Source organism: Neovison vison, chromosome 6 (assembly GCF_020171115.1).
Source record: "Neovison vison isolate M4711 chromosome 6, ASM_NN_V1, whole genome shotgun sequence".
Taxonomy (NCBI): domain Eukaryota; kingdom Metazoa; phylum Chordata; class Mammalia; order Carnivora; family Mustelidae; genus Neogale; species Neogale vison.
Window position 1 is genome coordinate 165,056,823 of NC_058096.1, and position 21,517 is coordinate 165,078,339.

General features: G+C 61.6%; 1 protein-coding gene and 1 long non-coding RNA gene across 2 annotated transcripts in view; one reads left to right on the forward strand and one right to left on the reverse strand.

Moving 5' to 3' along the window:
* Nucleotides 1-640: 640 nt before the first annotated feature.
* LOC122910597 lies at nt 641-2,949 on the reverse strand. Its single transcript, XR_006385248.1, has 2 exons — nt 2,790-2,949; nt 641-844 (listed from the first exon to the last, which is right to left on the reverse strand). It is a non-coding gene; the product is annotated as an uncharacterized LOC122910597 (long non-coding RNA).
* Nucleotides 2,950-3,289: 340 nt separating this feature from the next.
* PLXNA1 (plexin A1) overlaps nt 3,290-21,517 on the forward strand; it is a 49,623-nt gene continuing 31,395 nt past the window's right edge. The window contains exons 1-3 of the mRNA XM_044252868.1: nt 3,290-3,324; nt 8,876-10,130; nt 11,646-11,828. Of these exons, the coding sequence (XP_044108803.1) occupies nt 8,895-10,130; nt 11,646-11,828 (1,419 nt within the window). The 5' untranslated portion in view covers nt 3,290-3,324; nt 8,876-8,894. The remainder of the gene's footprint in view (nt 3,325-8,875; nt 10,131-11,645; nt 11,829-21,517) is intronic.

Below are 21,517 nucleotides of genomic sequence, written 5' to 3' on the forward strand. Positions count from 1 at the left end.
AACACGCAGATGCGGCCCCTGGAAGTGCTCCAGTGGCGGGAGCGTTGGAAAGTACTGAAAGAGCCTCCTCACCAAACATTACAGATCAGAACCACGTTCTCACAAATTGTTCCCTGCTGTCCAATGACTCCCATGCCCCCTTGAATTGCATCAGCACCCAGAAGCAAAATCCACACAGGAAACCCAGAGAGGGAGAGAGCCCAAGCAGCCCAGCTAACTCATGCCCCCATGTGATGTGGGATGAAGAGCAGTGGCTACAGACCTGGGGGCATACCCCAGCTCTGCCTCACCTCCTTTCCTGCATGGGATCCGGGCCTTAGCTCAGAGCAAAGCTTAGGCAAGGGTGCAGCTGGGTCAGATGGGAGCCCCAGAGTGCAGAACCCCATGCACTGGACTCATCCCAGCAACAGTTACTAGCCGTTGTCTCTCCAACAAGCTGTCCATTGGGGTCTTCTCCCTGTGTTCCTGCTGGATTGTTGCCTTTTGCTTTATTGACTCTTGGAGTTCCTTCCCTATCCCACGTCCACAGCTTTCGTGAAGTATATGTGTGTGTTGCAAATATCTTTTCCTAAGTCCCGGCTTGCCTTGCCATTTTCTCTTTTGTAACTCTTGGTGAACAAAAATGACCAATTTTAAGTAGTCAAATTGATCCATATTTCCCTTTATTTCTTTCCTTTTGACATCTTGCTGAAGAAATCCTTCCCTTGTCCTGTCCATTGCCTTCTGAAAATGCTTCAGTTTTCTTCATGGCTCTGGGGCATAGGGTCCACCTGGAATTGATGGTCTGGCATGATTCATGAGCATTACATAGTCCAATTTCCATCTTGAACAGATCTTGCTGCCACTGTTTGGGGGAGTAGACAGAAAGGTGACATGAGCAAGAACGGGGTGGAGTGGGATGGAAGGAAGTGGTATGATCTGGAACAACATTTTGGAAAGAAACCACAGGGCTGTGGGAAGCAGGGGACATGGGGGAGGGAATGGAGTGTCCAGGATAACATTGGGGTTCCTGGTTGGGCAACTGTGGGATGTGTGTGTGGGTGTGCCCAGCTAATCATGAGCTTGACTGCCACCCAGAGCCCAGTGTCCCTCTTGAGGTTCCCTGGAAAGAGCTGGAGACAGGGGGCTGCTCCACAAGGGAAAGGACATGGATCTTGGGGACTGTGGAACAGAGTGAAAAGGGCCTTGAACAGTGCCTGCCCCAGTGGCCCTGGGGAGGAGAGGTTGGCAAAAGAGCAGGTAAGAGGTGGGGACAGCCCAGAAGCCAGCAGGCAGAGACAACCCAAAGCAGGGATAGACATTTTCTCAGGCACGGTGTGGTGTGCACACACACTCACCCTGAGGGGCAGGGTGGGGAGGTCTCCTACATGCATTTCACGCAGGAGGAAAGTGAGGCTCTGAGAGCAGACAGGACCTATTGTGTATTAACTAGTCACACCAGGATCCTCATGCAGGTCTGTGTGGCTCAGAAGTCCATGAGGAATGAAGGCTCTTGGGTCTTGTTAGCCACCTACAAGCTGGGGAACCTGGGCAAGTCACTTCATCTCTCCTACCTCAGTTTACCCATCTGTAAAATGTAGCAGAGCCCGGTGTTGTCAGCACTATGTTAGTGCTTGCTAAATAAAACAATGGACAGGACCTTCGAAGAAGATGCTCTCTCCCATTTAGGGACACGCCTGTTAAAGCCACAGTGGAAAACCAGTATGTACCACCAGCTGGGGAAATCTCAACAGTGATGGTAGCAAGTGTGGGTGAGGATGGGGGGCTGCTCGGACCCACTCACACTACTGCCGGGAGTGCAAACTGGGGCCATCACTTGGGAAAATTGTTTTTCTGGCGTCTACCAAACTAAACATACACCTACTGAGTGATCTGCCAGCCCAGCTCTGGGTCTTAGCGAGCTGCCCAGAGACTGCACGAGATGTCCATCACAGCCTGATGCACAGTGACCCACAAATGGGGACCTGTGTCCATCAGCAGGAGGGGGAGGCACTACAAAGCAGCGAACAAACTGCCTACTGGCAGCACGGGCTGGCCTGGGCCTTAACAGCGGGAGGATCGCTTTTCTAAAATGTCCCAACACAAGCACAGCGAAAGCAGCATGCCATCTGGGACGCGCGCACAAAGGGTCGAACCCAAAGGAAAAGGAAGAAAAGACGAACTCAGAAACTAGGATAGGGGCTGTGCGAGGGGAGGGAGGGGAGGGACGAGATGGGAGGGCCCCTTGGCCGGGTTTGAGCTCCTTGCTGCGTTCCCTTTCTCAGCCCTGTGCAGTGAGGAGGTGTCCTCTTCTGCAGGGATGACGTAGGGTTCACACACAGCCTTTCGGGCTAAGTCTCCCGCCGCTCCCCCGGCCACCACCAGGCTTTCCCGTCCTGTCGGTTCTGCGCCCCTGTCGCCGCGCCTCCTTTCCGCACGGGGCCTTCTGCGGGGCGGCCTCTCCAGGGCCCCCAGCTCACGCCTCTCGGAGCGCGCCGCCGCCGAGCGCCCGGCGAGCACGGTCAGCGGCGATCGCCTGCCACCCCGCCAGCTCCCGCCCCTGCACTGCCTGCCCACCCCGCCGCGGTCGAAGGCAGCCGGGTTGGCGACCCGCCACCTCGCCACCTCCGGACCCGGGGCGGCCTGTTTCCCCGGCGGCGAACGCGCCACGGGCGGGTTGTGCGCCGTTTTGCTCACCGCGAGGGTGCTCATCCCACCTAACCGACGCGGTGGCGGAAGGCCGAGGCTCCCTACCCACAGCCCTGCACGACCCGGGACAAGGCGCATACCCTACTCGGGCCTCAGTTTACCCTTGTGTGAATGGGAGCTCTATTCTTAGGCCGTGCACAAGGAAGGCTGGACCATCCTTGGGGACACGGGCTCAGGACGGCCCCGGAGGTTGGAGATCCCCGGGGACGCTCCGCCGCGGCCCCCGCGCAGTCATTAAGGCGGACGAATGTATCGCCCTTTGAAGACGTGCGGTGGGCCCGGGTCAGAGCGCAGCGCGGGACAGAGCGCCCTCTGGAGGCTACTAGCAGCCCCGCCCCCTGCGCCCGCCCCGCCCCCGCAGGCCCCGCCCCCCGGCCTCGGGCAGCGCATGCGCCCGGCGCGGCGCTCCGCGGGCGGCGAGAGCGAGGCCGGTCCGCAGCCGCGCGACGCTCGGCGCCCCATTCATGCTGGGCAGCGGCGGCGCGGCCACGCAGCGGAGCCCGGGCGCGGCGGCGGCGGCCTCGGCCTGGGCGGCCTGCGCGGCTTCGGCGGCCCCGCGGCGAAGCGGGCGGCGGCGGCGGCGCGGGCGACGGGGCGCGGCGATGGCCGGCGGCGGGGCGCGCCCCGGGGCAGCCCGTGAGTAGGGGCGCAACTTTCCCCTGCGGCGCGGAGCGTGGCTGGGCGGGGGTCCCGGGCGGGGGGCGCGCCGGGGTGGGAGGCGCCCACGGACCGGAGCAGGGCGGCCTCCGGCCGGGGCGCGGGGCGTGCGGCCGAGCGGGCAGGGGGTGTGCGCGGGGGACTGCGGCGCGCGTGTCCGCGGGTCCGCGTGTCCCTGCGGCTCCGGCCGGGCGCCCGCGTGTGTCCGGGCGCGGCCGTGGCGCCGGCGCTGAGCTCGTGGTGTCCCCCGCCCGGCCGGGATTGTACCGCGGCCCCAGGCCCCGCGCCGCCGGCCTCTCCCCGCCTGGCCGCCCGGTCCGGCCCGGCCGGGCCCGGCCGCCCGGCCCGCCGAGCTCGGGGGGTAGCGCTCCGGGCGGCGCGGCGGGGGGCGGAGGCCGGCGCTGCCCCCTCCTCAAACGCAGGAGAGAAAGTTTGCGGCGGCCCCAGCAGGAGGGCCCTGGGGGTGCCCAGGCCGAACCCGGGACTGGACCACGGACTCCGATCTCCGGCCGCCGGCAGGGCCAGGCTGGGCTGGGCAGGCCCGGGCCGGGCTGCACGGCTGCCTGGACAGGGCCGCGGGGAGCCGGAGGAGGTCGTGCGGGGCTCCATCCTCCGCTGGCCCTCGGGGCGCTGGGGTGGAAGTTGGAGCCGCTTCCTCGGGACCGACGCCCGCTCCCGCCCCCTCTGGCCCGGGGTGCCGGGAGATGGGCGCTGGGTCCGCCCCTGGCCCCCAGGGCTGCTCACCCGGCCTGGGAGGGGGCGGTGCGGGTGCCGCCCGGGAGGCCGCTCCGCTCGATCGGGCCTCTTCAGCCTTCCCCTCTCAGGGCCTCTCCAGGGTCAGCCCGCTTCCCTCCGAGGCTTCCGATTGCTTCCTGGACAGTCCCGGGCCTCGTGTGCGGTGTAGCTGGGGGTGGCGGGGCTGATTCGGGGTTGCCTTGGGGAAGGGGGAGCGGGGCTCTAGGGAGGACCCTGCTCGCTGTGATATCCCAGGTGCAGCCCGTGGAAGGGCGGTGAAAGGGGCTCCAGAGGCTGCTTGGAGCTGAGAACTGACCCTGGCTCATCTTTGGGGTGCGGGTGCCACGCCCCTTGAAAGAAAGGGGTGTGTGTACTGGGGGGGGATGTGGACCGGGCCTCTGCTCCCTAAGCCGGGGCTTCAGCAGCTTACTGCTGCTCCACCTCTTTCCCTGCCCAGACTGGTTCTCTGCGGGGTGGGGGGGTGGGGGGCTCAGTCTTTGCTCTTCTGGCCCTTGGGGAGCGTGGCCCAAGTCTTCTCTGCTCCCTGCTGGTTTCAGGAGAGACCAGGTGTGGCACCAAGCAGCCAAGACTCTGCCCAGCCCTTGAGGAGCACCCAGTCCCATGCCAGAGGCAGAAGAGAAAACCAGCGATTCCCTCTCAGAGCCAGGCTGCAAATTAGCCTTGGACGGTGGCACGGGGAGGGCCAGGAAGCACATTTCAAGCAGAGGGGGCAGCACAGGCGGAGGTCTGGCAAGTGTCTGTGTTGCTGAGGTGTGTGCTTGGGGTGGGAGACAAATGAGGTGCTGTGGACAAAGCAGGTAGCCCTTTGCTGGGCTTCTGCACCCCCAGATTGTTGCATGTGTGTTCTGATCTCTCAGGAAGATCCCCGTGTCTAGAGCAGCTGTTCAGGAAGGAAGGGTACCTCCGGGAAGGCCCAAGTGCTGGGCACTTTTTCTGAAGACTCCAGTACTTCCAGATCCTGGTCTCATCGGACTTGTGTAGTGGGAGAGCTTGGGACCACCTCCTAGGGCCTGTGTTGGGGGGAGGTGGGTGACAGTGCAACTCTCTGCCCTGGTTGCTAATGGGCTACCTCTGGGCAGGATGGCTGCATTCCCACCCCGCCCCCACGGCCCCTTATGCCCCAATATGCCCAAGTCTCAGAATGATCCAGAGTGCTAAGGCAATGGAGATTGGGCTCTCCCTCTGTGAAGAGGGCTTTGCGGGCCTTTGTTTCTCAGGATGAGGAGTGGTGGTGGCTGCTGGGCCTGGAGAAGGAAAGGGGATGTTGCTGCTCTCTGTATGCTCTGCTGGGCGGCCAAACCCATCCCTTTCAGGAGTGGAGCCGGCCGTGCTGTGGCCCCATCTGCCTCTGTCCTACCAGGCTTGGCTTTTGGGTCATTCTTTGGAATACAAGGCTCAAGGGCCAGAAAGGGGCTGTACCAGGGTCAGTCAGCAAGTGGCCTCAGGGCCAAGGTGACCCAGACTGGTAACCCTCCCTGGCTAACCCCTGGTTAGCACACCCAACATCAGTTGAACACCAGTTCAGCTTCTCCCTTCCCAGTCTGGTTCATATTGGGCCCCCCCGGCACAGCCCACTGCCCATGGCAGGAAGCTGCAGTCATTCTCACTGCCCACTCTGCATGGTCCAGCAGGTTCCAGTGCCCGGCTTGGATTCTTGCTGCTTTCCTCCCCACCAGCTCCCAGTGTGCCTGGTTCTCTTAGAACAGGTGGAAAGGCCCCGTGGAGGAGACTCCCTGGACCACAGTGGCCAGTTCTCCCCTCCCAGCATCTGTCAGTGCTCCTGTCCCCCAACCCAGGCCAGTGTGGTCCTCCCTAGCACCCAGGCCCGGCTTTGGCACAAATGCATTTTTTTCTGGGCAGATCAGATCTCTGTGGGACACGAGCCCCAGCCAGTCAGCTGGCTACCCATGTTTCTGTAGGAGTGTGGGATTTCATCCTTTCCTGCTGGGTGACCTTGGGTCTGAGCCCTGGGCTCCATAACTCGAAGATAGGGGAAGTGACTGAAATGTCTTCACTGGCCTTTGTGAGATGGGGGGGGGGGGAGCATGAGGGACCCAGACCTGGACTTGGGATCCCCCTTCCCTGGCTGGCAGTTCCACGGTGTGGCCAGTCCCTTCCCAGCAGCCCCTGTTGGGGGTGAGAGGGAGTGGGCCCAGGGCCAGCTGGGAGTTTGGATAGTGGCTTCTTCAGCCGGGTCTCTCCTGTTTAATATAAAAAGTAGGGCCCGTAATTGCATTAAGACGTGTATAATTATCCCGGAGGAGGGGAGAGCCCAGCCCCTGGTAATTGCAGGCCTGCTTTGAACTGATAAACGGTGAGTGATTCATGTTTTCTTTGGAGTTCACATGCACTCAGCTTTCAGCCCAGGCCCTGCTGACACTGTGAGGAGCCTGTTCCCTGGCTCCCGAGCGGGGGACAGGGCTGTGGAGAAGGGCTGGGGACTCCTCTCCTGGTTGGCAGCATAGGTAACTGTAGTTCTTGGGGTGATGTCTGGGTGGAGATCCTAAAAGAGAGGCGGATGACAGCCAGCTGGGAGGGTCTTGTAAGGCGTCACAGCCGGGTCCACTTACTATGGGATCCTGGCTAAAGCCCCTGGCCTCCCTGAGCCTCATTTTTCCCACTTGAGCCATGGGTATTGGTCTGCACTTGGCAGAGGGTGAGTGGAGAGTGGACAAAGTGAAGAAGTAGGCCTGCTCTGGCCAGGATCTGCTCATTTACTTGTTTATCCACAAGCCCTGGAGTCAGCTTTGGGAGAATGCAGAGAGCGGAGCCCCATTCTCATGGAACTGCTGTTCTTGTGGGGAGAGCACAAGTTTGGGAGCAATAAGTAACAAAACCGTTTGCAAGTCCTGTGCCTCGAATTAAAACAGAGCAACTAGCTGGGGTGAAGAGGCTGCCACCTGCCGCTGGCAGGTCAGGGCAGACAGCCGAGACCTGATCAGGGTGTGGCAGGGAAGGGAAGAGCATCCCAGCAGAGGGAACAGCAAGTCCTAGCTGAGGGCAGAGGTGCCCTGTGCTGCAGGGGCAGACATGGGAGCCCAGAGATCAGTGGGCCTTGTCTGGCAGCCTATTGACCTGCGGCCAGCTCCCAGCCCAGACTTTGCAGCAGGCACCTATCTTCTGGGCCTCAGCTTCCCCCATCTGTAAAATGGGGCTGCTGGTCTATGTGAGGGACATTGTCTGGGAGCAAGGAGCGTGTGAAGCCCTGGCTGGCACCAGCCTGTGACTGGATCAGGTGTTGCTGTGTTCGGGCTTCTGGAAGGGCTGGGCTGAAGCACCAGCATCTGGCAGTGCCAGGGCAGGGCCGCTGCTGACACCAAGAGGGTACTCCTGCTGATTGCATGCCTCCACCTTCCTCTTTTTGTCCACAAGAGAGGAGCTCTGATCGTTCCCATTTTGTAGATGCAGAAACTAAGGCTTTGAAAGCATAGTGACTCCTGTCAGGGCATCTTGGCCACGGAGCCTCAGTATAATGGAGTATCTGACTGCTGGCTGCTGGGCTAGGAGGAGACGAGACTCTTCCAGAGGAAGAGGTGTGTGGTCCATGGCAGGATCTGGGGGCAGTTGATCTCATGTGCAGTTCCGAAAAGTTGCCCAGGCCACTATGTGGGGCCTGGGCTGTCGGTGGGTATGGTGGGTGAGGCCAGGTACTGTGGTTGTCCAGGTGAGGGGTAGGCAGCTTGTGGGAGACTCAGTGGGGGAAGCTGACCTTAATGGAGAGTGTGACCTGGGAAGTACAAGTGGGAATGTCTGGAGCCTGATGTGGAGGTAAAGGATGCTGGGAGCCTGATTTGATGGGAGGACAGGAGTCACTGCAGTTAGAGGGCAGCCTCTGGGCTTTGCATACTGCAAAGAGAGAGCCACTGCTGAGGGGTGGGGTTCAGGGAGCCACCCCCCTTCCCCTTGGGAGGGCTTCCTGTTTCCTTGGAGTTGGGGTGAGGTGTGGAAGGGGAGCTGAGAGGCAGGCAGCAGGAGCCTAGAAAGGGGCAGTGCTGTGCTGACAGCATGGGGTGGGAGACTGGTTGGCTGAGGGAGGGGATAGTGGGTGGGAAGTATACAAGGCTTGGCTTTTGGGTCATTCTTTGGAATACAGGGCTCAAGGGCCAGAAAGGGGCTGTGCCAGGGTCAGTCAGCAAGTGGCCTCAGGGCCAAGGTGACCCAGACTGCCTCCCGCCCCCTCGAGAATTGCTGTCTGTGTGGTGACGGGTCTCAGTGTCTTCATCTTCTGGTGGGGGTCCCCCTATGAGTAGGGCTCTCCAGGGAGCATGTGTCCCCAGAGCCTTGGGCAGAGAGGTGGTCACTGACCCTGGGAGTTTGGAGCTGAGGAGAGTTTGTTCCCTAGGGCATAGGGAGGCCCCAAGTCAGGAGGTTATAGCCTCCAGGTTGGGATGTTAGCTAGGCTTCCATTCTGGAGCCTGGACCTTCATCATTTGCCTCTCTGTTCCTGGGTCCATTTCTCTCTTCTGCCTAGGAATGGCAGGCCCAGGCATTGATGGCTGTCCCATGTTGCTCATGGGCTCACGAGCTTGGTCTTGGCACTCCCTGCCTGCAGGTCCTCAGCTTGGGGAGGGGGTCCTCTGTCCACCCCTGGTCTTCTCCTGAAAGTCAGGTCATGCCCCTGGCGGTGGAGTGCGTGGGATGTCCCAGCATGGGCTGGGCACCACAGAGAGCTCGTGTGATGGTATGTGTGAACCAGGGTGCATGTGTGTGCTCTCCTACATGTAGGGGCTGTACCCACATGCACGCACTCTCTCCCACCCACTCTCCCTTGCAGGGCTCAGGCTCCTGGCCCCATGATGTGCGCCTCTGCAGGACCTGAGTGTCTCGGCCCGAGGCCCCGGCCCGCCATGCCACTGCCACGTCTGAGCCTGTGGGCCCTCCCACTGCTGCTGCTGCTAGGGGGTGTGCCGGGGGCAGCAGGGGCACCCAGGGCCGGCGGGGGCCCCCAGCCCACCTTCCGCACCTTCTCGGCCAGCGACTGGGGCCTGACCCACTTGGTGGTCCACGAGCAGACTGGCGAGGTATATGTGGGCGCTGTGAACCGCATCTACAAGCTGTCGGGGAACCTGACGCTGCTGCGGGCCCACGTGACGGGGCCCGTGGAGGACAACGAGAAGTGTTACCCGCCCCCCAGTGTGCAGTCTTGCCCGCACGGCCTGGGCAGCACCGACAACGTCAACAAGCTGCTGCTCCTGGACTACGCCGCCAACCGCCTTCTGGCCTGTGGCAGCGCCTCCCAAGGTATCTGCCAGTTCCTGCGGCTGGACGACCTCTTCAAGCTGGGCGAGCCGCACCACCGCAAGGAGCACTACTTGTCCAGCGTACGCGAGGCGGGCAGCATGGCCGGCGTGTTGATCGCGGGGCCGCCGGGCCAGGGCCAGGCCAAGCTCTTTGTGGGCACGCCCATCGACGGCAAGTCCGAGTACTTCCCCACACTGTCCAGCCGCCGGCTCATGGCCAATGAGGAGGATGCCGACATGTTCGGCTTCGTGTACCAGGACGAGTTCGTGTCGTCGCAGCTCAAGATCCCCTCGGACACGCTGTCCAAGTTCCCGGCCTTCGACATCTACTACGTGTATAGCTTCCGCAGTGAGCAGTTCGTCTACTACCTCACGCTACAGCTGGACACGCAGCTCACCTCGCCCGATGCTGCTGGTGAGCACTTCTTCACCTCCAAGATTGTGCGCCTGTGCGTGGACGACCCCAAGTTCTACTCCTACGTCGAGTTCCCCATTGGCTGCGAGCAGGCGGGTGTGGAGTACCGCCTGGTGCAGGACGCCTACCTGAGCCGGCCGGGCCGTGCCCTGGCCCGCCAGTTGGGCCTGGCCGAGGATGAGGATGTGCTGTTCACCGTGTTCGCGCAGGGCCAGAAGAACCGCGTGAAGCCTCCCAAGGAGTCTGTGCTGTGTCTGTTCACGCTGCGGGCCATCAAGGAGAAGATCAAGGAGCGCATCCAGTCCTGCTACCGCGGCGAGGGCAAGCTCTCACTACCCTGGCTGCTCAACAAAGAGCTGGGCTGCATCAACTCGGTGAGTGGGCGCTGCCCCGGGCCCCTCCCTGTCATTCATCGCGGCGGCCACGGCCACATCAGTGTGTACCCTGCACCACTCGCCCTGGGCCTGGGGCCTGGCCATGCACTTGCTCTCTGGGCCTCTCGCCTCACCTGGTACCAGAGGATAGCACCTTCCCTGACGCCAGGGTGGCCTGAGGACCTAGGTGCTCGGTGTTTGGTGGCCGGCAGCCACAGCTCTCAAGCCTAGACCATGAGGAGTCAGTTTGGGGTCAGCGGCTTTGTGGGGAGTGTCTTCAGTATGCCCCCAGGCAGTACGGGAGGCTTCAGGCTCAGAGAGGGTTAGGGATGTGTTCAGGGCCCCCTTGAGGTGAACTTGGGGAGCCAGGCTTCAGCCCCTCTGCCCTTGCCGCCCAGACTCCTTGGGTGGCCCGGGGGAAGCTTGGTCTGCCTAGTCACAGTTGTCCCATGCTGGGAGCAACGAGGGTCCCTTCACCCTGTCCCTGTCATGTCTACCGCTGGATGCAGGGGGGCACCCATGAACATGGGGCCGTCCTCCATGGCGAGGCCCAGGTGTACCAGGCCAGTCCATCCTTCCATGGCCTTTCAGGGAAGGTGTATGATCTCTGTTGTGTCACTGAAGAAACCAAGGCCTGGAAGGGCAGTCCCTCTGAGGTCATACTGTGTGCTCTGTGTGCTCTGTGCCCATGGCTGCAGTCATCCCCTCCCTCTGGTCCGGGTCTCAGTCCCTGGGGCTGCTTGGGGACCCTCAGCCCTGTTCCAGCTTGGTGTCCCTTGTTCCATATGCATTACCGATCTCTCCCCTTCAAACCTCAGGCCCTGAGCCTGCTTCAGGGGAGCCATCTGTCCCCTTTTTCTCCTGGAACTTGCCCTCCCCCAGGCCCTTTCCTTCTTCTCTGGAACTTCAAGTGTTGATCACTTCTTTTTTTTTTTTTTTCAATTTATTTATTTTCAGAAAAACAGAAGTGTTGATCACTTCTTGTCCCTTCAGTTACCACTTAATAGCTGGCCCTTGCCTTTTTGCCTTTTAGGTGTGATCCCTGTTTCCTATCTCAGATGAGCCCCCCCTGTACTCTACAGCCTCTGGTGGCTGGCCCCTTCCCTATGCAGCCATCATTGGTGCATGGGCCTGGTCCCCAGGGTGGGTGGCTGCTCTCCTTCCTTGATCTCCCCTAGGATGCTTTCTTTTTGGCTCTCCCCCACCCCACAGGTTGGGAGGGAGACCTGTGCCCAGTGGCTGTGTGGGAGAACACCCCCCAGGCACTTTGCAAGGCTTGGCTTCTCTCTTTGTCAAATGGGTCCAGGAATCCTTGATTCCCCACATCTATATGGGCCACGCTCGACCCCAGGCCCTCTGAGGACCCTCTGTGAGCACCCATCCCCTCTCACTCCCCCCCACCCCCAGTTAGCTGGGGCTGCTGGCCAGGCTGGCTACGAGGCCTGCTGCCCACAGGAAGAAGGAACCTGGGGCCAGCTGCACGGGCCCGGAGTCTCACCCTCTGCCTTCCCACAGCCACTGCAGATCGACGATGATTTCTGTGGCCAGGACTTCAACCAGCCTCTGGGGGGCACAGTCACTATCGAGGGCACTCCTCTGTTCGTGGACAAGGATGATGGCCTGACTGCTGTGGCAGCCTACGACTACCGGGGCCGCACTGTGGTGTTCGCCGGCACGCGCAGCGGCCGCATCCGCAAGGTCAGGCCTCCGGGCTGGGCGGATGGGGCAGGCAGAGCCCTGGGGGTTGTGGACAGCATTGCCTGGACACTGGGAGGCCAGGATCCAGAGCCAGGTCTGGCCATCATGAGGGGCCTCAACAGGCCCTCACTCCCCTGTGCCTCCCAGTCCATGCTCCTCCTCTGGGCCTGCTTTGGTGTTTGGCAGGTGTAATGGCCCTGGCGGGGTGTTGGGCGCTCTTGGGATGGGTCAGGTGCATGAGGAGCCTGGCCACCCTGCCATCCCCGGGGGGCCTGGAGAGGCTGGCCCTGCTCTCTGAGGGTGCACAGTGACCTCCTGGGAAGGCTATGTGCAGGATGGGGGCAGGGCATGCCTCCACGGCCCCGTCCCCTCCAGGGGATCCAGTGTCTGCTGAGGCAGCACTCTGCCTTGGTGAGAGGCCCCCGCCCTGCACGGAGACAGCAAGGCGAAGGGCAGGGCAAGGGTAGCACCCCCCAACCCCACCTACCACCGGCGGGTGCAAGGGGAGCACGGTGGCTCCAGAGAGATGAGGGCTTCTCAAAATGAAAGGTGGGCTGCTGTGGGGCAGGGCCTGTGGGGTGGCTGCACCCCCGCCCTCATTAGCAGGCATCCAGTTGCACAGGGCTGCTAGGGAGCAGCACAGGAGGGCTTCTTGGAGGGGGACCTGAGAGCAGCAGCTGCCTGTGGGTCAGTCCCAACTTGGTGGGTGGGTGGGACCAGACCAGGGTAGGGCTGGCCTGCTGGGGAGGAAGTTCCTGGGATGACCGTAGGGTGGGGGTGCCTGGGAGCCCAGGAGCCAGGCCAGGGCGGGGCCTGGTAGATGAAATAACAGCTGTCCCCAGGCCCATGCTGACACAGCTCCCCGCCCAGCGTGTACCCGTGGGTGGGGACTGGGCCCCGGGCCAGCAAGGGCCTTGCCTGCTTTCAGCTTCTGTGCTGGGTTGTACGGAAAGGGGTGTCCTTGTCTTTGCAGTGGTGGGCTCCTTGGCAATCACGTGCCACCGTTCCCTGGCTCTGTGACCTCTGGGAAGGGGTACTCCCCCCCCCCACTGACCACCTCGGCTTGCCCCTCTGGAAGTGAACCTGGATGAATGGGCTGCAGGCTGGCGTGGTTATGGGGTGGGGGTGGGGTGACAACATGGTGACTGAGGCCATCCCAGGACGGGGCACGCTGGGGTGCTGTGGGGTTCTGTCCAGCTCAGGCACTCTGCTGGCCAGTGGGGGTGGGCAGCAGGTCAGCTTAGACCCTGCTGCCTTTTGGGCAAGTCCTTGTGCCCTGAGCTGGTTGCCTCGTGTGGCCCACCTTTCCTTACCTTATTGTTGGCAGCCTGGGCAGAGGCCCTTTCCCTTCCCAGGGGTGGCCCCTGCCCCAGGGAGGGTATTTGGGGCTGGGGGAGCTGGGCAGAAGAACCAGCAGAATCCCCTGGGGAGGGGTTGTGTCCGCTGGGGTGGGCCTGCCAGGGGCCGTGAGAGCCTCCCCTGGGGCAGGGCTGCAGAGTGAAGCTGCTCGGAGACACTCCCGCAGGGTGCCCCGGAGCCTGTCACCTAGCAGGAAGCTGGGCTCCTGGGGCTGGGAGTGGCCCATTTGATGGCTGGTGACTGGCAGGCAGCTGCTAAGACGCTGTCTGTGCCGCTGTCTGTGCCCACAGGCCACCCTGTAAGGTTGGGAGAACAGGTTAGTCCAGTCCTGCCTCCCTGGCTGCCTCCCCCGCTCCAGCCTCACTCCTGGGCCCCAGGGCCACTGTATGGGTGGGAGCGCGGCGAGTCTGGCTGGTACTGCTCTCCTCCCTCTCTGCCTTGGTCCCACAGAGGGGAAACTGAGGCCCACTGTATGGAGAGGGAGCTGGGCTTAGGCTCATCCATAAGGAAACCTCTGCTTGTTTCTTGCACCTTCCTCCTGGAGTGCTGTCCTAGGCATGGGCTCCTTCCACCCCTGGACCCGTCTGGGCTGGGTGCTGCATTGCAGGCGAGTGGATTGTGCCATTCCAGGGTATGTGGGGGTCTGCTGTGCTCAGTAGCTGCTGGCCTGGTGCTGGGATCGGCCCCTCATTGGGGAATTAAATCCGTGTTAGTTTTGAGGCTTTTCCGTAGAGGTGTGCCTCAACCTTGTTCCCTGAACCAGTCATCTGCACCCACCTGCTTAAGTAGGCGGCAGGCGGCGGGGGGGGGGGTGTTTAGGAAGCTCTCAGTTAGTTGTTCATGTTCTGTGGCCAGTTGTTTGCACCCTAATCCCACACACACACGGCTGAAATCAGGTGTGGTCTCAGCTCTCCGCCTTGCCAGCTGTGTGATCCTGGAGCTGGCTGGCTTGCCCCTCTGAGTCTGTTTACCCAGGCATAGCATAAAGAAGGCCGAGAAGATGCGCTGGCAGGGCTCAGGGCCTGATGCACGTTTGGTCCCATTCAGGAGTAGAGTTAGCTCTCCATTGTCGTGGTGCCTATCTGAGTCCTCATGACAACTCTGTTGTCCATTTGACAGGTGGGGAAACTGAGGCACACAGCGGCAGCCACATATGCCTAGGCTTACTGGCTCTAGCGTCCCCACTTATAACTGCAGGCTCCCTCCTTGTTCTGGGCTGGGGGGGGGGTCCCTGGAGGGAAAGAAACCAGGAACCCTATTTCCGTGTCCTTCTCTGAGAAAGCCCAGAGTCCAGGACAGCTGCTCCTCTAGGAGCGCCTCACTGCCCATGCCTGCCTGAGCTGCCAGTTTCAGGGGTCTCTCTTCCCACTGCCCAGCACATCAGCCAGTGGCTGCCTGGCCCTCAGACCCGTCCCAGCTCCATCCAGCTCCCCTGGGTAGCACAGCTTGTCCTGTTGCTTCTGCCTACCCATTTCTTAGGACCCGTGGCACCCTCAAACCCCGTGTCACATCCTGGGACATGTCTGCTGTTGGAGGCCTGAAGCAGCTTAGGGGCTGGAGGAAGGGGTTTCAGTCTTATTTTGCTTGCCCCATCTCTCCATAACCTCCCCCAGACCCCCAAGCTAGGCCTCCAGCCTTGACCCATGGTGCAGGACCTCTGCTCTTTGCTGTGCATGGTTCCCGCCTGTGGCAGAATTTCTCTCCTACCTCATCCTCACCCTCCCCACTATGTCATCCTGACCCCAGCTGAGGGTAGGGAGTATCTCTGGCCCAGCCCAGTCCAGCGCTGTGCTCCCTCACTGCCTCTCCTCTTCTATCTGGGTCATGGGTTGGGGCCTGGGCCCTGGGGACCCCTGCCCACCACTGGGTCAGGGGCAGGCCTGCTGTGCTGACAGGCCCCCATCTTCCCCAGGCCTGGTTTTTTCTTCAGCTTTAAGAAGTAACTGGTGAGCTCTAGGGACCCAGCTGGCCCTCTGCCAGGCCCCACCGAGAACGAGAACGTTGTTGTGTAAAATTGTAGCCGATTAATTTAAGACCTGCCAACTTCAGCTGTTCAGGGCTGGCTGGGGGGTGCTCCCTGATTCCCCTGGCCTTCCCTAGAGGCCCTGCTCACCACCTGCTGCCCTCCCTGCCAACGGAGGCACCTGTCCTCCTAGGCTGACCCCTCCCCACACCGAGCCCCAGTCCTGCATGTACCACCCTCCCCTCCCACTCTGAGTGGCCACCAGGGACCCCTGGACCCTTGCAGGAGCTCCCATGGGTGGGTTTGAGTTCCTTTGAGTCAGCTCAGGTACTCACAGCGGGTGTGGAGAGGACCTGCCCTGGACTCCTGCCAGCAGGTGCCCTGCATGCCCCGCCCCAGCCTGGAGGCCTTCTTGGACTCTCCCTTTCTGCAAAGCAGATGTGGGGACAGTCCCTGCCCTCTGGTCCTGGTGAGGGACATCCCCAGGCCAAGCTGGCCCTGGTACCATGCCTGCTCTAGGGCTCAGGGCTGGGCTGAGCCACCCTTCTCTCCAGGGGCTGTGCCAGGGGAAAAGTGGGCCCCGTCTGCCTCAACATCGGTTTTTCAAGAGAATCTGGAAATCCATATTTTGTGTTAGATCTCTTTATTGTTAAGCGTTGGCAGCTAATGGCATGTGTTTAGAAAGCAGCACGGGCCAACCCAAGGTTGCTGTGGGCTATCAGCTTATGACCACGGTGATCTGGGCTGTGGCATCGCTGGCTGGCAGGGTGCTAGGCCTTGGGGTAGGACCCACGGGACAGCCACCCAGCTGGGCTGTTTATGAGTGTAGCTAGCAGGGAGGCCTGCCATGGTGCTTTCCTCCCCCGATGTTGGGTGGGCCGTGCCTCCTGGGGGCTGTTGGGAGGCCCTAGGGAGGTTGACATTACTTCCTGCATGGTGATCCTCGCATGGAAGGGAGACAGGGCTGTGGCCACAGCCTCTGGGCCATGGCGCTGGGGCCTGGCCAGGCCACTGTCCCTGTGTACTCAGGCCTTGGCTGTATCTGGGCCCCGGGAGCTCCCTGCTCTCACCTACCTCTTTGGCATCCTGGCTGTGCTAGTGACTGCTGAGCCTGTGCTGCCTTGGCCCTGGGCTGCCGGTGACTGGGAGACCTCTTACCCTCCAGGGGCCTCACCGCTCTGCTCGAGAAGCTTCCCTTTGGGTGCTTTTTCCATTCTCTCCAGCCCTCCCCGTCCTCATAGGATGCCGAAATTCAGAGTCCGGTGGTATTTCCAAGACCTGTTGAGAGGCGGCCTCTTCTCAGGGTCCCAGCCCCAGAGCCTCTCTGTCCTGGGCAAAAGCCTGCTCCATGGATCCAGCAGGGGTCCCCGCTTCTCGAGCCCAGGTCTATGCAGGAGGTGCACTGGGGAGAGCCCCCATGGGGCTGGGGGCAGGATGGTGGCCCTGAGAAAGATGCTGGGCAGGACCAGGCCCCTAGTCCCCCAGCTCCTCAGCCACAAGGAGTGTCACCACCTCCTGTTCTTCTGCCTGGAGCCCTGTGGATTTGCATCTTGTGTGTGTGGGGTGGGGGTGCCCTTGACTCCTAGTGATCTGCTCCCTAGAGACCCGCAGAGGCTCCCAGGGCAGCCTGCATCATTGGTGGCTAAGCGCCTGCAGACATTCTTGTCATACTGAACCGTGGGCCCTGAGTGCGTGCGGGCAGCTCCCTGTAGCATGGCGGGGGTGGGGCAGGGAGATCCCGGCATCCTGCAGGCAGCTCATGTGTAACCAATGTCCACACTGAAATGGGATGTGCCCACAGGAAGCAACGCAGCTGCGGCCTTGCAGCCTGGAGCATGTCAGACAAAGTGCAGCAGGTCCCCTCTCCCCTGGGAGGTCTCCCCCTCCCCTGTGCTCCACTTCAGTGGGGGATGTCCATCCCGAGGGTTGTTTTGCCAAGGTGGGGGCTTCTTGGGGGGGCCGGCAGCACATCGTCTGTGTCTGGTTTTTCTCTTATTCTCTGTGAGGCTTGGCCTTGCCGTGCTGGGCTGCCAGTTGGTTCTCACCGGTTCTGACGATGGGGCGTGTGGCAGATGTGCACACAGGGGACCTTTGGCTCAGGGCAGGTGCGGCCTTGTCTCCAGTGGGCCTGTGGTGGGCGTGGCCACAGTGTGCGTGCCTTGCCCATGTGCTGTGTGTCACAGTGTCGTGGGGCTGCGTTTCTGCGGGCCTTCTCCTTGGGAGTGGGGCACCGGGGCCTGGCTTATGTCTCTGTCCTGAACCTTGAGGGCTGCCCCTGTTGCCGTCTCCAGGATCAAGTATGGTCGCACCCGGCAAAGCGGCTGACCCATGTCGGGCTATGTTTATGGTGGGCTGCTAGGCCCTGGGGGGTTCCGACCCCTGGAGCATTGCTGGTGGAGAGTGGAGAGGCCCCAGCTGCAAGCTTCTTGTGTCTCTTAGTTGCTGCACCCAAGGGGCCCTGTGAGTGCCCTGCCTCTGCCTGCCGATGATGTGGTCCCTGGAACCTGCGGGGGCTGCTGCATAGTGCCCTAGGGATATCTGTGTGTCCTACGGAGGACCTGCTATGCTCTTCGTGGTTCTCCTGGGTGTGGCTGGCTGTGGTGTGTGGTGCCAGAAGGGCACAGGGACATCCCATTCCCCCTTGGGTCTCACATCCCAGCCCTTGGTCCCAGAGCCAGTGCTCCACGAGCATAGTTTCTTTGCGTGAGAAGGCGGCCCGTGGTGGCCCGAGGCAGGCACAAGGGTCCTGCCTCCCTGTGGTGTCCAGCAGCTCAGGCCTCAGCCTGAGCAGAGGCAGTTGAACAAGAATGACGTCCTCGGGTGCCGGCTAGCAGCGGCCACCCTGTGCCCGATCCCGTGTGTGTCTGGGTTTGGGGGTGGCCTCGTGAGGGTCTAAGATTAGTGTCCGCAGTGCACAGTTTCCCTCCTTATGGGCAGACAGGACCCCGACCTCCAGGACCCACCCTCTCAGGGGTCAGGGTGTGAGAACTCCCGGCATCACAGCAAGATGGGTACACAGATTAGAACAGCCCCGCTGGGGAGTCTGCCAGGAAGGGCATTCCAAAAGGAAGGAACAGTAGGGCCAAAGCTCAGAGATGCTCTCATGCTTGCTGAGGTAGGAGAAGCTGCCTGGGCTGCACTGACCACCCATTATCCTGCGGTGAACATGCCTGGGGTGGACAGGTCACCGGTGACCCTGTGGTGCTGAGCAATGTGGGGGCAGGGACCTGTCCTGCAGAATTCTGGGAGAAGCTCCAGAGGTCTGGCCTGGTTAGGGGCAGGGAGCCAGATGACTTTGGTGGCTTCAGGCTTGCATTTACCTGCTCATTTTGGGGATCCAGTGGGTGAGAGTAACGTGCGTAACATAGGTCATGAAAGGGAAGGCGGGCAGTGGCTGGTTCTTGGGTTTGAGACAAGGGCATCAGTTGGAGGGTCGCTGTATGGCCTGGGGCTCATTAAATCCCAGGCTGTAGTGGGCACTCTAGCCGCATTCCCGCTGAGCACAGTCCCACTCAGAGATCTATGACGGAAGGCCGTGTGATCTGTGTCGCCTTGTGGCCCCGCTTTGTGTGGCCTTCACAGCAGGGGCTGTGCACCGCCATGCACAGCCCCTGCCATGGCAGCATCTTGCCTCAGGGGTCCGGTTTCCAAGCAGCTTCTAAATGGTCTTCCCTCCCCTGCTGTTGGAACCGCAAGCTTCTGAACTCTCACACAGCCCTGTGAGATGGATTTCTGTTGGCAGAGGAAGAGACCAAAGGTCAAGGAGGACCATTGTTTATGTTGGTTGGTGTCTGTTCTTCTCTGTGTCGAGGGCTAGGCTTGGAAAAGATAAGGTTCCTGGGACCCTCCCGCCAGTTTCGCCAGGTGTGTTTGGCCCAGTTACAGCCACCAGGCCTCCTGCAAATCATGTTTTAATTACCCAAGTACTGCCAAGAGAAAATTGTTAATTGCTTTTCCAGTATCAAATTCCTCTTGGCCTTTCTGAGAATGGTCCCAGGAAAGGGCCTGGAACCTGCCCCCAGCGAGAGGAGGGGGAGATCCTGTGGCAGCTTGTAAGTGGGTGAGGAGGGGCCCAGGAGCTGGCTTTACCCTGGCCTCAGCCACAGGCCCCTGATTTGGAAGGAGAGGAGATGATGGACTCCTTCAAAGAGGGAGTGAAAGAGGCCCCTGCCCCTCACGCAGCCCCTCCTGGTATCGCTTTGCTGCCTGGGGGGGGCTGGGAACAGGCTGGGCAGCTACATGTACTGGAGTGGGGAGATAGCTGTGGGGTCCCAGCCCTGCAGACAGCTCACTGCCCGTTATAACCTGGCCTGTTACAACCCTTGGGGTCCTTGCTGTCTGGTCCTGTCAGTGAACCCCCATTCCACAGATAGGGACGCAAGGGCTATTATCTTGGGGCGTGCAGAGGAGGGAACTCTTTCCCCACCCTGACCAGGGCCAAGCCGGGCAGCCCCCTGCCTCCGGGCAGCTAGGGCGCGTGCCGGTCTTGGCAAGCAGCCTGCACTGCCCAGACATCCTCCCGGTGCCCCTGCCCGCCCTCAGCCCAGAGAATGGCCCCTTTGTTGGCTCTGGGCTGGACGGACAGCTGACCTGGCTGGGCCACAGCAGTTGGTGAGAGCCGCGCAGGGATGGGTGTGGGGGCAGCTGGCTGGGCCAGCCTGGGGCTTGGGCCTCTGGGGCCAGGGGCTGCCCACCTGCCCCCAGCTGCCTCCCCATGGCCCTGCACAGGGCTCTCTTTGCAGGACCCCCTGGTGTGTCCTAAGCCTCCAGGACTTTGCTGGCCTGGAGTGAAGGGATGACCCTGCTCCCTGGCCTCTGTGGGAAGGGGCAGGTGATTCCTCAAGTTGGTGGGTAGGTGTGTGGCCCACAGTGTTCGGGGTCCTGGCACCGAGAGTTTGCTGGGGGCTCTGACAGCTCAGAATGCAGGGGACTCCCTCACATATGTAGGTGCAGGGAAAAACCCTGGTTGGAGAAGTAGGCAGAGCTGGAGGGCTGGGGCAAAGGCCAGGTGGGGCTGGCTGTGTCCCCGTGATCAGAGCCCGGGGGCACTTGGGCCTGGTACAACCCAGCAGGCAGGCTTGGGGAAACTGGATACCCCATTCTGGCCATCTGGGCAGAGGGAAGAGGGGTCTTTTCTCTGCAGGTGCTGGAAGGGCACCACAGCAGAGAAAGAGTTGGGTTTGGGGCCTGAGGTTTTTCTGTGGTGGCACGTGGGAGGGAAGGTGGTCGTGGCTAGTTGTGGGAAGTTCTAGTGGTCTTTGGAGCAAGTTTCGCAGAGCATGGAGGTGACAGCTGGAGGCGGGCGGGCAGATACCAGGGGATGCCGGAAGTCTCCTGTGCCCTCCGAAAGCCCAGCTGCCCCAGGGTGGGCCATCCCCAGGTGGGTGGCCCTCAACCGGACAGCTGCGCGCTGGGGAGTGGCGTCGGCACGTGCGCTGCCGGCGGCATGTGCCCCGCCGTCCTGACTGCTGCCTGGCCCTATGCCCACCCTGCATACCCCTTCTCCCTGGAATGCCTTCCCTGCGGCATGCTGCATCCCTCCCACTTTGGGGGCAGATTCTGGCCCCAGGTGTAGGTCCTCTGGCAGGCCCTCGCAGGTCTCAGTTTACCCGTCTATGCAACACAGGCCCTGCAGCCCAAAAACCAGTTGGGAACTTGCCAGTGTATCCTGAGCCCTAGTCATTCGTGGGTTGGACTCCTTCCACCCCATCCGACTGTCACATGTGTGCATGCTGGGGCCCTGTTGAGCCTGGATGGTGGCTACCCACTGCACGGCATGGGGCCTAACACCTGTGGCATGTCCATCCGTTGGCCTGCTGGCCCTGCCTCCCGGATGCCCTCCAGAAATGTCCTGCGTCCATGGAGGCTGCCTGGGCGTGTGAAAGGGCTAGGGCTGCCCGGTGCTGGGCAGGTGGGTAGACAGATGGATGTGTGGCGGACGGACAGCTGGACGTGCCTGGTCCCCCCGCAGCTGTCAGGGGCCACCTGTCGGAGTTGGCACACTGCTAGCCCAGGGGCGGGGTGTTCCGGAGCCTGCAACTGGCCTGCCTCCCTGCCTGCTTTCCCCGGGACCCTGGGGAAAAGGCCTGCTCTCTGCCTGCCCACTTCCATGCTGCAGAGCTGATATGCCCCCTGGCTGTACCCTTCCCTGGAGTGTCTGCCTGTGCCCGCCTGGGCTGTGGGTGGATGGTCCTTCAGTTGGTATCCATGGCCCGGCCCTCAGCTCTCAGCTGGGAATGGTTGGGGGACAGACCTGGCTGAAGGGGGTTGTCATATTGAGTTCCATGTGGTGCCTGCTGGTCAGGGTGAGAGAGCCTGGGGTCCCTCAAGCATCTCTATTCTGGCACACCCCCAGCATGCACAGGTC